Source organism: Sinocyclocheilus rhinocerous, unplaced genomic scaffold (assembly GCF_001515625.1).
Source record: "Sinocyclocheilus rhinocerous isolate Xijiao unplaced genomic scaffold, SAMN03320098_v1.1 scaffold273, whole genome shotgun sequence".
NCBI classification, from domain to species: Eukaryota; Metazoa; Chordata; class Actinopteri; order Cypriniformes; family Cyprinidae; genus Sinocyclocheilus; species Sinocyclocheilus rhinocerous.
The window spans coordinates 2,636,058-2,650,520 of NW_015656360.1; the positions used below are offsets into that span (position 1 = coordinate 2,636,058).

Genomic DNA, 14,463 nt, shown 5'->3' on the forward strand with positions numbered 1-14,463 from the left:
GTGTGAATATCCCACATTTCTGCCACAATACCATGGTGCAGTGAGTGTTACTACAGTAAATCCATGGTAAATGATGGCGATTTGTAGATTGAAAAGCCTTCTGACTGTCTCGTTGCACACAGTGTTTCTCCTGTTTGGCTTTAAACTAGTTTAAATCATGGAGTCATTTGTGTTCATTGCTGAATTCAAGTGCTTCACACTAGATCTCACAGCGCTGTTTAATGCTCGCGTGACTGAGTAAATGCATCTGCTCTAGTGAGCTCGCGCCGCGTGGCAGTTTGAACTTTGATCCGAGTGGATAAACGGTCCGTGTGGCGCGATTCAAATGAGTCGCGCTGTTTCGTTCCGCTTTTGGCGCATAAACATTATATCGAACATTTATCGAACTCTTCATATCGTTTTATCGAGGAGAAACTATATCGCGATAATTATCGTTATCGAATTATCGCCCAGCCCTATGCTCATATAAAACAAAAAATCTCAGATGGACTGAAGTCTTCAAATGTACATTGAATTTCTTCAACAAAAATTCAGTTCTTGGGACTGTGAATGTATAGTCTGATGTTTTATTTTGTTAATATTTGACTACAGTGCAATCCATCTCTCCAGTTGCAGTCCTCAGCATATTATTGGAAATGATTATGAATCATTTCAAAATCAAATCAGACTGAGTTGTGACCCAATTTCATATTTGCCCAACTCAATCTCAATGCTTGGTATTTTGAAATAAGAGATTTGATGAACAAGTATACTTTTCACAAAGGTATGTTGGTGTAGTGGTTAAAGAGTAACCCTAAAGGTCCTAAATTCAAACCACACAAGGAGTGATCCGTAAACTGGACAGTTGCTGAGTTTACCCAGTAACCACTGCACTCCTGAGGAGAGGATGACCTTGTTGTAAACGCACCATTCTTTGCTTTGGATTAGATGTGTCTCCTAATTGGATTAGATGTGTTTTTGGATTAGATGTGTCTCGACTCATATGGGTAAAAAAAAAAATCCATGGCTTCTTTTCACGTGACCCCTACAATAGTCCAGATCTTCTGTTCAAATGAATGAGGCAGTGCCCTTGCTGTGTGTTTGAAGAAAAGGCTTACGAGTCTGAAAGTCAATAGATCTAGACTCACAAGCCCAGTGGTGTGTGATCCTGCATTTAGACGAACTTTTTGTAATAAAATTCTTTCTTTCTTCACAAGGAAATAAATGTTTGTTTTTGCAGATGCTGTAAATTGTGGTGTTCGTCTTGCATACTGCAGAATAACCTACCAAATCTTCCAAGTATGGATCTTCTCCTGCTCTGCTATCTCCTCTCCTCCATTTGCACCCCATCCAGGGGTATAATCTGTCCGGTGGTTAATGTTTAGAAGATGTAGTTCAAAGGGTTCACATCTGCTGTTAGCGATGTGCGATACAATGGCCCAACGGTTCATCAGCAGAGCAAGACTGCTTCCCTCCTAGGTTAATCGCATGCTAACCTCTACTACAAAAGGCTCATGTTGCTGTTGATGCCTTGTTGTTCCTCCTCCTCTTGTCATGCTAATGCACTATTTGCACATGCAAAAAATGGACCCATTGTGCCAAGGTGTCTTCCAAAGGAGCAAGTGCTTTGTGTGTGTGTGTGTATCTGTGAAAGTGTGTCCGACTCCATCTCTGGTTTGAGTAATAAGTGTGAAGTGCTCCTCTCACGCTGGATTGAGGAAAGGCATGTGGGAACGAAGGCAGTTGTATCGGAGGAATTGGGGGAAGGGCTCATTAATTTCCACGGTTGTCTCTGTTTATACATAATGCTTGAATAGATAGTGTGGCGTATGGATGGACCGGAAGGTTTAATTTGTTGATTTAAATGCAAGCAATGTCCCGCACTAGGGTGAAACGTTAACCATGTATCCGTTCCCGTGGATTTTTAGTGACCTGTCCAGAGTCGTTACAGACCCAACAAACATTTGTAAATGTTTCTGCAGATCCCGGTGGAGAAACAGCATGTGCTATCACTGTTGTTTTTATCTGTTCGACTTTAAAAGCTCTGAGGAGGCAGCAGACCAAATACCATACGTGTCTCTGCGTCGTCTCTCGCTCCGATGTCAAAGCTGGCAAAATGAAAACACACTTTTATTTAGACGTTCCCCCTTTTGAAGCTGCACATCTGGTGGCTATTGTAATGACAGTTAACATAACATTTAGGATGAGTAATAATTATTCATGACATTTGTTTACAAGCAAAAGCAATTCGTGTTTGTGGTCTTTCTGTGCCTCTTGGTAAACATTCTTCTTTTGAAGGGAATTAAAAGGCCATCCGGCAATAGGAACATGTTTGCGGTTCCTGGATTTCAAAAGAAAACCACAGACTAATCATTCCACTTTTGCCAAGGCTATTCTCCTGAGTGGAATGTCATCATATCAAATGACAGCGCTTACGGACTTTTTACGGCTTCATTTTATTCTGTCACTTCATAAGCAAACGTTTGACCCTCTCTTTCTCAGGTGATGCCTTCCCAGGGGCCTCTAGCCCATTCCTCGGCGGATACGTCAGCAGTGCTCATGGGTCGTCGGATCCAGCCTTTCGAGCCCCAAACCCAGCCAGCTTGCAAATGGCCCAGCTCTGGGCTTCTTACCCTCATGAAGGTAAGAATCGCAGTCTTTCTATTGGCGCTTTTCCACTGCGTGGTATGACTCTGCTCGGCACGGCTCAGTACGGTACGACACGGCTCGGTTTGCATTTCCACTGCAGTTCAGTACCTCTTTAGAGTGGGCGTGTACAATGCAGTGGAAAAGCGCCATAAGTGTCCTGTGAAAAATGGGGAGAAACGTTGGAGCATTTCAACGCTTAAAACGAAGCGAGACCTGCAATTGCATGAGGCAGCTTGAATGTATTGGGTTTAACCATTAGGTTTGTTGGCAGATCAGTGAACTCAGACAAAGGCTGTAGTCAGAGGTCTGGGTGACAGGCAGGACCGGGTGGACGGGCTAATGGAAAAAACACACCCTCTACTATACGACCCACAGGGACTTTTAGGTGGCTTTATATTTGAAGTTAATGGGAATCGACTTGGTATTGGAAGTACGAGCATGTGCTGTGGACTGTGCTTGAGCAGGTAAAGGTGCAGTATTGTTTTTGATAAGCGAGTGTGTGTGTGTGTGTGTGTGTGTGTGGGGGGGGGGCTGGTTAAGTCTGTTGGCCAGTGATGTGTAATATGCAGTCATGTCTGATGTCTATGATGGATTACCCTCTCTCTCTCTCTTTTTTGAAGTCAGTAAACTAGATTGGTGTGAATGGTGTGCAACGACTGTAGAAAAGACAATAAAAAATCAATTTAATCCCCGCAATCCTAATGTAGAATAGGCCACATCTGACAGCCGCTCTGCTGCAGCGTAATTGTAACCAATTCCTTTCTTGAAATAGCTGGTGTCGGTCAATAGTCAATATCTAAGAGCTTTGACAGAGCTTAAGATAGATATTAGTGCTGCAGTTCTTTGTATAACAGTACTATGTATATTATATTGCTGTCTTTAGATACAGAGCCTTAGCTTGAAGTAGCTTATAAGGGCTTAAAATAAGACATTTTTGTCTGTTGTCTATACTAGTTAGTACTGTAGGACCAGTAGTTCAAATTACACAATAGTATAGTATGATAGTACCGTATTGTCCCGATTATAAGACGATATTTTTTTCTTGGAAATACATCTGAAAAAACGCGGTCGTCTTATATTTAGGGTCTAGACTTTGACATGTCAATAATGCACCCACAACACTAGGTGGTGCCCAATACGCATAAAACGAGTGTGCCATGAAATACGTAATGTAATGCATGTTGTAAAGATCGCGAGTAAAAACAAAAGAAAAAGAAAACCTTACAGCTGCACGAGTCGTGACTGTCACGTTAGCCTGATGGCACCAAACTCCCTTTGTGATTTTAAAACGTAAGACAGTACCCAGATTTGAAGACTACAGTAAGATTTAACTTCTACTGTTAATAAGATTTTGGTAGGCTACTAATTAGATGGATAGCCTAAATGTCCTAATTCAGATGGGCTACCAGTTTTTTTTATTTTTTTTTATGGTATATCAAAAAGTGTATATTTTTTAAATGTGATTGTTGGTACATTTTACCAGTTTTTACCATACTTTCAAAACAAAAATTAAAATAGGAAAAATATGCAATATGAAAATAACTGAAGACAAAATGTGTTTTACTGAGAAAAAAAAACAAGATTTGGTTTTTAAAAAGCCTTTTTCCAAAAGGTACATCTGGAAAAAGGGGGGGTCGTCTTATAATCAGGGTCGTCTTATATTCGGGCCAATACGGTAATAGTATAATAGTACAATTTAAAATAACAATTTTTTTTATTTGAATATATTTTAACACATGATTTATTACTGTGATGGTAAAGCTGAATTTTCAGCAGTCAATGCTCCAGTTTTCAGTGTCACATGATCCTTCAGAAATCATTCTAATATACTGATTGCTGCTCAGAAACATTTCTTATTATCAGTGTTAATAGGAATTAGAGAAACTGATTAATATTTTTGTGGAAACTGTGATACATATTTTCTTCAGGATTCTTTGATAAATAGAAAGTTAAAAAAACAACATTCATTTGAAATGGAAATCTTTTGCAACATTTTAATGGCTTTACGGTCACTTTTGATCGATTTAATGTGTTTCTGATGATAAAAGAATTTCTTAAAAAATATGGTGATATCAGTTCGCTAGATGTCCGTCTGCCAAAACGTTTTAAAAAAATTATATAATTAAAAACGTAACATTCTCATTTTCCACTAGATGTTTTTGTCTTCATCTCATCAGCAATTTTGATTTTGGCATGCTCTGCAGCAGCTGACCACTAAAGGCCCGGGTATACTTCACTTTCAGCATTCTGTTTCGTCTCGTGCACAGCCATGTCCGCACAGCTTTCAAAGTAAACTCAACTGCGGATGAGCGTTGACAGACGAGCTCGACACAAGCGCAGTATCACCTACTTGACTTGCTCTGTCTCAACATTCACCTCTCGCTTGCGCTGTTGTACACAGACCTTCCACACGGTCACAAAAATTGGGCTGCACTTGGATGATGTGCACGGACTTCCGCAGACACTTCCGATGACAAAAATCGGGATGTCGGACAGTCATCGACAATGGACGATGGCATCGTTTATCGGCCCAGCCCTAGATAAAACCTGGCTTATATTAGCTAGTTAGATAACATTATTTAATAGCTAACGTTGTGACCAGATATTTCAGTTTGCGCAAGACATGTGAACAACCAATATAAGCTTTAGTGTCAGTGCAACAATAGGCCGACAGGGCCAACGGCTGTTACGTAAGCTGCCCCAAAACTCAGCGGTCCACAAAACCATTCTCGTTGTTGAGCCCTTGAGAGTTTTGAGATTCTTTTATTTTGCCCTGCAGTTGCATTACACATTTCCTTCATATTCTCTCCTCCTCATCTTAGTGTGTAAAGTCAAGCCCTTATCTGTGCTCTAACTTCAAACTTGCACGCTCAAGCAAGATGATTCATTCGGCACTGAAGCCGTTCCAGCCCCTGCCATTTTGAGAAGACAGGGATTTCAGCTCTCAAAATGGTTCACATGTATACCAAACAATCGAAAGAAAAACAATGCTAGCTCTGTAAAAGGGTGTGGGCGGATTATTAACAAGGTTTGTTGAAGGCCCTTGTACCCATAGGCCTTTGTTTCAAGTCCCCACAGAGAAAGTACAGATGAATGGTCTAAAACCTTGGCACAGATCATAGCAAGCCTACCTCGCTCTGCTTGTGTAGTAATGCAATGAATAGCTGACATTGAAGTTTACTCTGTCTCTGCAGCCTGTGAAAATATTTGAACAGGCCTGTTTATTCTGAAGGGTGCACCTGGCTCTTATTAACTGAAGGAAGTCGAAGTAGCAGCTGTGGAATTTTGGCTATTTTTACACAAAATGTGCGAAACAATCAGGCACGCCGCACTCCCTCCGCTGCAGATTGCAAATACTCCATAATCAGAGGGAAAAAATGCTGCCGTGCTGTCGGATTTATCTTTGAAGTTCAGTTAATGAAACATGAATTGCAGCGAACTGTGAAATGTTACAGTTTGTTTGGACGTGGAGCTCGTATATATGTACCAGGTATTTGCACGATAACCCCTCAGGCGGCGGTTAGCCTTAAAATACACAATTTATGCGAATGCACTAATGAGATTTTTGCGAGGACGAGGTCTTCCACAACAGTGGAGACTTGTGTGGCTTGGGTGACAGTTTGAACCTCGTCTCTTGTTTATATTAGACAAGAATCAGAGTATCCCTGGAATGTGTCCTCCCTGGTCTTAATTTATCTGCAGTGGTCTGTGGTTTGTAATCAGATGCGTGGCCCTTGAGGTCCGCTCACCTTTGGACTGTGCAGGAGATGATGGTGGCTGCAGGGCGGCGCTGTGTGATTGATAGAGCGTCCATGCCTGCTGCTCTCGTCACACGCTGGACTGCTCAGAAAGGAATGCCCCTCTTTGACTGATGATGGATTTGCTGGCGCAGGTAGCGCTTTGATGTTCTGCTGCGCTTCCTGTGGCGTCCCTGGGGTCCAGATGACGGTTTTGAATTCTGATGTGTTTGTGAAATTGTAGATGTATAATAAAGATAATGAAAAGAGGGAGAGTGGAGGCGGATGCACGTTGGCAGAAATTCTGGAAGGTGCCTCTTTCCGGTGCACACGAATGGGTTTATTGAAATCGTTGGAGCTTCTTCTGACCTTTGCAGCCCCTCTGCACCTAAATACAGGTCTTGAACCAGCTCCTCTCCTTCAAAGCCTTTTTCTGTGACTTTTATATAGTCCTAACCTCTGGGAACAGTATTTCTCTTTTATGTCAGCAAGCGTATGTCGTAGCATCTTTGCTTTAGTTAATGGCCTCCTTTTTTTTGACTGTTCCTTTTTGAGCTAAATTCCCCTCTCCACACGTAGCCCATTTTTTTGTAACCTTCCCCTGTCCTTAGTAATAGATCCCTAAAGAATGAGCTAGGCTAAATGGTTCTGTGCACCAGAAAACGCACACATTTCCTCTTTACTTTCACACTGACTAAACCAAATATTATGGGGAAATTCCACTTACTCTTTTAAATAACTACTTTTGTTTCCAGCAAATGTCTTAACGTGAAGGCCTAATTATTTGTGTAAACATTCAACAATTGAGACATCAAATTTGGTGAACAAAATTGAAATAATGAGTTCTTGAATGTTATATTAGTTGTACAAAATCTTATTAGAAACATTTGTAGACTGACGGCTAAAATCAAATCCTTTAAATAAAATGCATACAAATGGATGTTGAAAATGGAAAAAAAAAAGAGATTTCTTTCCAGTAATCATGAGGGCACTGAGAAGTCATGTAAATTCATTGGTCAAAATGTGTGGGAACCCTGTATCTAGCTTCCTGGCTGGTCAGGAAGTTTCTCTGCATTAGGTACATTGTGGTGCAGAACTGTAGGAAATGGCAGTGGCAATCAAAACTAATTAGCTAGTCTGCAGATATCGTGTAGGCTGAGACTTTCTCTCTATTTCAAATTAGAGAAAGCGAGATTAACTGAGATTAGTTGTGCTGTACATTGAGTGCACGCCTGCCTCCACCACACCCCTCACGAGGCATGCAGAAGAACACAGAAATAAATGCGGTGCCACAGTTCTAACCCTGTTGCTAAGAGTAGGACGCCTTCAATCATCTCTCAGTATGGTGTGGGAATGCAATCAGAGGCATAGCAGTACCCAGTCACCTGAGATGTACTAAATAAAGTGACAGCCTTTGAACCACCGCTCTTCTTACATGTAGTGCCATAAAGACACACACTGTGCAATGTGCACTTTAAAGCAAGGTTGTATTTTTAGACTGTTTTGTTTTTAGACCGTCAATAACACTTAAGGTTCTCATGTTACTGTTATCACTAATTACGAAGACTTTGCTTTGACTGTGAGTCTGTGACTGTAGATAAGTGTTGAGTAACCCTGGTGTTTTATTTGCAGTGCTTTCTCCAACTCCCAATTAAAATAAAAAAACGAATGCAGTCTTTCCATGTAAATGTAGCTTATTTAGACAGATAGACCGATGAATGTCTTTGCCACCCGTACAATGGATAAATAAATATCATAACCACTGGCATTTTGGCAATCATGTGACTAAATAATATTACTGCACTAGCTTTGTGGGCTGACTCAGTCCTTTATTTAGCCTGTTGTTGACACTGTGTTTTAAGCAGCCCTGCCTGGTCTGTCCGAGGAATTTAATCTATGGCATATGAGATCCACAGAGAGACCATGCAGAGATTTGAAGACGTGGTTTCGTTTTCTGAGGCTTTGAGGCTGTTTTCATGTGCCCCCAATAAAACTTGCTTCAGAGCTCTGGTAACACTCATTGAAATGGGCCGACCTTTGACCTTGCCTCTCCAGGACCCCGTATCTTCTATCTCTCTCTAAACATTGCGTCGAAGAGCTGACTGCTCCAGGGCGCACACAAGTCAATCCATAATGGTTGATGTGACCTGATTTAAATTGCATTGACGGTAAGAACTAATCCATTACACCCAAGACGCTCCTGCTGTTGTTCATAAACTTAACTTTTCAATATCTGCGTGCAGAGGGGACCGGCCTGTTCACACTGTTTAAACGGCAAATTTGAACGCCAAGAATGAAGTTTTCTATGCATGGGTGGATGTGTTGTAAATGTTCCCTCTTAATCTGTTTATTTGGAAATTAGCTCTAACCCTCTGCTTTCTGGTCTTCTTCAGTTGTAGTAATTTGTTGTGAAACCTTAAAAGGTGCTTCAGCAGCCACGTGTCCCGTAGCTTGGCCATAAATCCAATATAACGGCTGCTTGACCTTTTTTCCAGCAAAGCCTTTCTGAACGTGTTGCAATTTTGCCAGAGGGATGGGAGAAGCGCACATTCCAGCCTCATTTCGCTCCATTCATTTGCAGCAGAAGCCATTCTCATCTCGTTTAGCGCGAACACGCCGTTTACTTGGAGTTCTCTGATTTAGTGGTTACTCTTCTCTTCAGGGTGTTCTTATGAGTCATTCCAGCACCACCTGACCTCTCGCCAAACTGCCAAGCCTGTATGACGCAGCCGCTGGTGTTCTGAGTAATTGCGTTTTGTAAGACGCGGCCGTCCGAAAACAAACATTTCATTTGCCTGTCCTCGTGCAGAGTCGCACTTGGATCTGCGTGCACCGGTGGACAGGGCGGTACGGGCCTGCCAAGTCGGTCCATAAAAGCAGCAACAGGTCTCGTATGCGCCTCTCGTCTTGCTGGTTTTAAATGCAAGTGTGCCCCACCCACAATGCATTGCATGTCTCACAATGGAGGTTCTGAGTGAAGGATGTGATCCACCCCATTTGAATGCATCTTCTACAACCAGGAATGATGAATGGACTTGCATGACCTTATATATATTCCAGAGGATTATGCTCTAAACATTTCATCCTCCCCTTTGAATGTCAAGCAGTTCTATCTTTAGAGAGCCGTTTGTTCTTAGCCCTGACAACCCTTTTGTCTTTCATTAAAGCTTATTTTTTTAAAGGAGGGATAATGTTATGTGTCAGCACTATTTGTGTGTTCCTTTGTGCTTTTGTTCATGGCTTTTTGTAGTGTTTGATGTTATGAATGTGCATTTGTGCTTCTTTGCCCTTGGTGAAATCTTAGATGAAATTCATGACTTTGCATGTGTGAATGGCCGCTCCCCGGTTACCAGATGTCAGATTTGAGAAATATTTCTCTCCCTTTGCTTTGGGTGGTAATAAGTCAATTTTATGATTGGGCCGAGGTGAGCTGCTGCTCTGGCTATGAAGCAGATTCATGAACTGATAAGATAATAAATCGTCATATCGGTGTATTTGTAAGTGTGCATAATTTGGCTTTGAATAATGACACCAAACGATTTTCGCTCGGCTGGAAAAAGGTTTTGTGGACCGACGTACAGTCAGTCAATGACTCAAGTGCCGCTGTCATAATCTATTTTCAAAGGTTATTGTTCTAACGTTCCTTCTGCCTGATGATAGCCAGATACAGATGCTGCATTAAATACTGGAAGTAAAACTGACAGCTTTGGCCACTCCCTTATTCTCTCAAATAACAAGATTTAACATGTCTGTACTCTCTCTTTTCCAGGTTTTCCTCATTTGCCAAGCAGTTTGTACCCCAGCCATTACATTTCCTTGGGCCACCTTGAGCATCCACAGATCAGCCAACATGCTCTCTTTGACTCCCAAAAAGGTCTGTATATGTCTGTAAAATAACATGTTTAACCATTATCACTGTGATTTATGTATGTATATGACTATCATAACATTTAGGCCTGTATGTGTATATAAAGTTATCTATCAGGGTGAATCTCTCTAAACTGTGAAGAAATATCCAGGTCATAGTTCACACCAAATTCAAAAGAGAAAAAAAGAAAATGAAGCCTATTTTAGGACTCTTGACACATAAATTACCTACAGTAATGCAAAATTATTTTACTTTTATCATTATATTTATTTGTTTTGTGAAAGATTCTTTTTTTCATATTTTGATTTGGGGATGAAAAATATTATTATTTTAGACCATGCCATTTTTGCAATGGACTTTATCTGTCACAGTAAAATAATTACCATGTAAAACTTTAGACTTAATTCTGCCTCAACAGGCAGCACATTGCTAGCGCTTGAACTTTTACATGTCCTTTGCTTTCTGCTCTGCTGTACTTGCAGATGGTGTCTCATTTAGAGTGTATTAACAATTTAATAGTATGTGGTCGATCTTTTTATATACTTTCTGCACTTTAGAGCCTTTGAACAGTCTTATCTTTTGCACCAGAAGGCTCACTCTTTCCATTTTGTTCTCATTTTCTCAAGAGGGGTTTTACCTGCCAGGTTCAGTGCACTCCCAATCTGCAATGGCCAGGAGCCCAGTGGCTCACATGCCCGGCTCCTTCTCCAGGGAAAAGGAGGCCCTGCCTCCTCACAAAAGCTCTAAAGACTCGAACAGGGATCTGGGAAAAGAGAAGCCCTGTAAGAGTAACCTAGGCCACTCCCTCCCAAGGAAGGAACGAGAAAGGCCAAAAGAGGAGTCACGGCCGCACAGTGTGGTGGACCTCACCTTGGATGTCAAGGCAGAAGATGAACGAAGAGTGAGCAACTCGGAGAGGTCTGCGAAAACTGCAGAGCAAGCTTGGCCTTTCTCTCACCAGCACTCGCCTGCTCTGAGCACCATGGACACTAAACCCAAACAATCTCACCAGAGTTTACTTGGCAACTGCGGGACAAGCAGCAGCACGCCAACCCGACACCCGAGTACAGAACAGGACAGGAGGGACAGGGACCGAGATGAAGAAACCAGCCGACCAGGGGGCCACCTTTCCTCCGACAAGCAGAGAAGATGCGATTCGGTTGCTACATCAGCTGGCACTCTGCATGTGTCATATGCCAGTCCCTCTTCTCTGCAGCCCAACCCATCCCATCTCCCGCCCAGACTGGTGTCCTCTGGCACCTACCCTCCCCCTCACCACATGCCGCCCAGCATGTACCCGCTCTACTCTACTGAAAAAGAGCCAGGCAAAGAACACAGAGTGATAGCTCCTACTTATGTGCCTTCTGTCGAGGTTTACGATGAGCGAAAAGGGCCAATTCAAATTGCCTCCCAAGCTCGAGATAATAAAAATGACAAGAGCAGGGAGAGGGACTCGCACAGATCAGCCCTGCAGGTGGGAAATGAGAGAACACATATGGACCATGGTCGGTCCTCCGTTAGGAGCGAGTCTCCCCCTCATGGGGACTTTAAGAAAGACATATTACGAGAGGAAGGTTCGATAATTAGGTCGAATGGTTTGGCCATGAAAAAGCCCTTGCATTTGGAAATGTGCACAAATAAATCTGGAAACAGCCCAGATGCCAGGGACTTATCCAACACTACATCAAAACACATGATCAAAATAGGACTCGAGACTGAATCTCGCAGCCAAGAGCGGGACAGGGTTCAAAGGTCTGCCCATCCGTTTTCTGGAATGGATCCAGCTACGCGTCACTCGGAACAACATCCATTGAAGGCCTTGGGTTCTGCTGAACCCAAATGGAAGCCTTTCGAGATGGGCAATTATGCTACCAGTCACATTGCCGCATTGGCAGCCCAACACACCCATGGCCCCCGAGGTGAAGAAGAGGGCAAGCGAATGTACCTGGACACTACTGGCTTACATAGACCGGTAAGCAGTGGCGGAAGTCCCAAGGGGCACGGGGAGGTTTCGGCCATGCAGAGCCTCATCAAATACAGTGGCAACTTCTCCAGCGAGTCTGGCTCCAGGCACGGATCTGATAGCTGTAGTCCTTTTGGAGGACTGGGCAGCATGAAACTGGAGGCTGGTTATCCCGGAGTGTCTAGAGTTCAGCACCTTCCACCCCAGCAGTCTGGAAAGCAGTTGAAGAAGGAACCTGAGAGACCTGAGAGTGCTAAGTCCTTTGGCAGAGAAGGAAACTCTTCTCAGGGGGAAGCGGAGGTTCGTCATCCACCGGTAGGCATTGCGGTGGCTGTTGCCCGCCAGAGGGACAACAGCAGCAAGCCCAGCACGGTATCGGACAGGGACAGGCCAATTCTTGGAGGCGCCATCAAAGGTGTGTTGCCTCTTATTTTAAATTACAATTCTGTAATCAATTACTTATCCTCATGTTTGCTCCAAAGCTGTAAAATTTATTTTCTTCTGTGCAACACAAAAGGATATATTTTGAAAAAAGCCTCTGTTTTTGTTGTTGTTGTTGTTTTGGACCCCATTGACTTTTATTGTATGGGCAAAAGCAGTTCTTTTGTGGTCAGCAGAAAAAAGCAGCACAACCAACCCTTTAATGTGGCATAAATTGTACATTTCTGGTCTCTGTTCTTACATGCTTTCACGCCTTTAACAAAACTGAAGAACAACATTCTGACCCAATCTTATTTTCCGTGGTTACAGCCCATTTATGTGGGCATGCTCGACAGCAAGGTCGCTCCCTCTTTCGTTTAATTTCTTAAACAGCATGAGCTTTGCTATTGCTTTGGCCCACAGCGTTTCCTGTTAGCATAGGGAGTGTGTTAAACCTTTCACTAAGACACTGCATGCCCGCCTGCTTATAAACATAATTTACAGAGCTTTACTAAAGGTGGCAAACAAGCAGTGCATTCTAATATGACTTTAGGTTTGTTGCTTAGCAATCGAATCTGCTTCGGGAAGGGACAGAAAAGAGTGGGGAGAATAGCATTAATTTATGTACTCTCGTGTGCAAGGAAATTGCAGTAATAACATTAGTCCTCACACTCTGAGAGAAGGTTTGAATTTACATGTAAAACAAGTGTTGGGGACAGAGCTTTGCCTGACTAATTTGCCCTCTTTTTGATGCAAACGGATAGCATGTCGGACAGGCTTTTGGTAACCTTGGAAACAGACTGAAACCTTTTCCCTGGAGCATGACAGAGATCGGTGTGCACTTTCGTCCCCCTCCTCGGTTTAGAAGAACACAATCTCTTCATGTGTTACGATACAACGAGGTCATATTCAGAAACCAATGAAACCAAATAGCGTTGAAACAGGAAGTGAAGTAAGCAGAAGAGAATGACAAAATAACGATCCACATAACAGAACAAACCTGACAATAAGATTGTTAGGCTATTGTTAGCCTATATGTATAGCAGTTTGTTCTGATCCTCGAATCCGACTGGACGAGACTTTCTATTGATATTGCCACCTGCGCTTGTTCTAGACGGGCTGTCAGTCAGTGCAGTTACATCCTACCTAAATCCCGCTCAGATACTTTCTACGCATTTATCTTTTGCTATAGAGGGCTGTGTTGTTGTGGTATTTTGAACACAGACTTCAAAGGCTCTTTTAGTTTAGTTCGAATTCTGAAATGCTGCTTGTTTTGTCTGATGATTCTCCAGATGGCTGTGTCTCTATGAAGAGCAATTTGAACTGTATATAACACCACAGTGGTGTTGAAACATTGATAAGTGACTGATGGGTCTCAATGGGTTCTTGTAAATGTGATATGTTACTCTGCATAGATTCTCCGTGGGTTTTTTTGTCTGCACAGTCGGTCTGCAATCTCATAGATGTGTAAGACAGTGCTTATGACTGGTGCTGAGTATTGACTGATAAACACCTTTGGAGTTTGGGCTATTTCTGGAGCAGTGTATTTATAAAGAGAAAATAGTAACATTTAAAGGATTAGTTCACTTTCAATTTAAAATTTCCTGATAATTTACTCACCCCCATGTCATCGAAGATGTTTACGTCTTTCTTTCTTCAGTCGAAAAGAAATTTAAGGTTTTTGATGAAAACATTCCAGGATTATTCTCCTTATAGTGGACTTCAACGGCTACCAAACGGTTGAAGGTCAAAATTACAGTTTCAGTGCAGGTTCAAAGGGCTCTACATGATACCAGATGAGGAATAAGGGTCTTACCTAGCGAAACGATCAGTCATTTTCTAAAAAA

General features: G+C 42.4%; 1 protein-coding gene across 4 annotated transcripts in view; it reads left to right on the forward strand.

Moving 5' to 3' along the window:
* The window catches only part of LOC107720058 (trinucleotide repeat-containing gene 18 protein-like), a 70,352-nt gene that overhangs the window by 13,984 nt on the left and 41,905 nt on the right, over window positions 1–14,463 (forward strand). For 3 of the 4 annotated variants that reach the window (XM_016527652.1, XM_016527654.1, XM_016527653.1), the window contains exons 3-5: window positions 2,482–2,622; window positions 10,135–10,239; window positions 10,860–12,611. In XM_016527652.1, the coding sequence (XP_016383138.1) occupies window positions 2,482–2,622; window positions 10,135–10,239; window positions 10,860–12,611 (1,998 nt within the window). The remainder of the gene's footprint in view (window positions 1–2,481; window positions 2,623–10,134; window positions 10,240–10,859; window positions 12,612–14,463) is intronic. The other variant, XM_016527656.1, reaches the window with a different exon arrangement.